General features: G+C 61.1%; 1 protein-coding gene across 1 annotated transcript in view; it reads right to left on the bottom strand.

Annotated features, from left to right (window-relative positions):
• The window catches only part of TMEM164 (transmembrane protein 164), a 238,763-nt gene extending 237,746 nt beyond the window's left edge, over window positions 1–1,017 (bottom strand). Inside the window, 2 exon segments of the mRNA XM_006167715.3 lie at window positions 392–649; window positions 651–1,017. Coding sequence (XP_006167777.1) covers window positions 392–649; window positions 651–788 — 396 coding nt within the window. The 5' untranslated portion in view covers window positions 789–1,017.
• Between the last annotated feature and the right edge of the window lie 395 nt (window positions 1,018–1,412).

Genomic DNA, 1,412 nt, shown 5'->3' with positions numbered 1-1,412 from the left:
TGTCACCAGGCCGGAGAAATTCACTACCACTAAAGGGCAGGGGATTGGCCCCTGGTCCACACTTGTTGTTCAGGAAGGGCACCTGCTTGGGGCTGGAGTTCCTGCTTGTAAAAGGCCAGGGCAGGGCAGGGAGGGGAGGGGCAGGGGACCTGAGGGCCAGTCAGTCCCAGGGTTCGGGCACAAGTTTCTTCACCTCCACTGTGGGGCTGTCACGTGTGCAAAGGTGAAAGAAAGCCAATTCTGATATCCGCACAAAGGCAGCCACTCATTGGAAAATCATTTTTCGGGTCCCACTTCCCACAGGGATGAGGTGCTCTCCACTACTACGTGTCCTGAGCACAGAAATGACTCTTATCACTTAGGCTGCCCAGGAAAAAGTCAACAGACTCACATGCATCATGGTGACCAGGTGACAGGGGTTGAGCAGGTAGATGACGGTCTTGGTGGCGAACTTAAAGCCCACCTCCACCCCGAAGGTCAGGCACAGGGCTACTAAGAGCAGATTCTTGCTCAGGCTCTCCTTGCCTTCCTCTGGCCGCTGGGTCACCTGCTCTGGCTGGCTGCCACCGCCACCCCTACCGTCCTCCTTCGTCTGCCTCAGGATGTACCGCAGGGCCACCAGGATCTCCAGCAGGGCCAGGGTGCAGGGCCAGGACCACCACACTTTCCAGCAGCCGCTGCTGCCAAGAGAGGAAGGCAGCACAGTCGGGGCCCCCATTGCCCGCAAAACTGGGGTCCACGCCCCCATAGAGCCAGTCCAGGAGACTTTGGTAGCTATACCGGGACATGATGCAAAGTGGTTCTCCTTGACCACCGTGTAGGAAGCAAGAGCGAGATGGAACACGAGCCCAGAGGGGTGCCCGGGTGGTGGAACATGTAAGGAGGGCACACCCCCGCACCCCCCTCCAGACACAGGGGCACCTAGAACAGGAGAGGGGAAGCTACACGCGAGGCCCGGGGTAAAGTGCTGGCTCTAACTTGTCCCCACGGCTGTCTGGGGAGCCCCCCGCTTCCCCATGGGCCCCCAACGGGGGAGGGTTAAAAGGAGCCGTTGGCCAATCTAAAAGGAAGGAGAGGAAAAAAAAAAGGTCTCAAAGAGGCAATTGCATCGGGAATTACAAAGCAGGGAGGGGTAACTAGTGAGGGAAGAAATGGGGAACCCGGGCAGAGGGGTCAGGGGATGGCGGAGGCCGAGAGGGTCAGGGCGGGGGCCGCGGGGACCGGGCAGTGCCGCGGGAGCGAACCTGGGGGCAGAGGGGGTGAGAGCGAGGGGACACGCGGAAGCCAGGAGAGGAGCTAGCGGGGACCGGGCAGGCGGGGAGGGCGACGGGGAAGGCAGGGACGCCGGACTCCTAGTCTCACGCCCTCGCCACAGGGGGATCTCTTACTCCTGCAACCGCGTGGCCGTCTCT

This window comes from Tupaia chinensis, unplaced genomic scaffold (assembly GCF_000334495.1).
Source record: "Tupaia chinensis unplaced genomic scaffold, TupChi_1.0 Scaffold144991_2, whole genome shotgun sequence".
Classification (NCBI taxonomy): Eukaryota; Metazoa; Chordata; class Mammalia; order Scandentia; family Tupaiidae; genus Tupaia; species Tupaia belangeri.
This window is presented reverse-complemented; position numbering and strand designations above follow the sequence as displayed.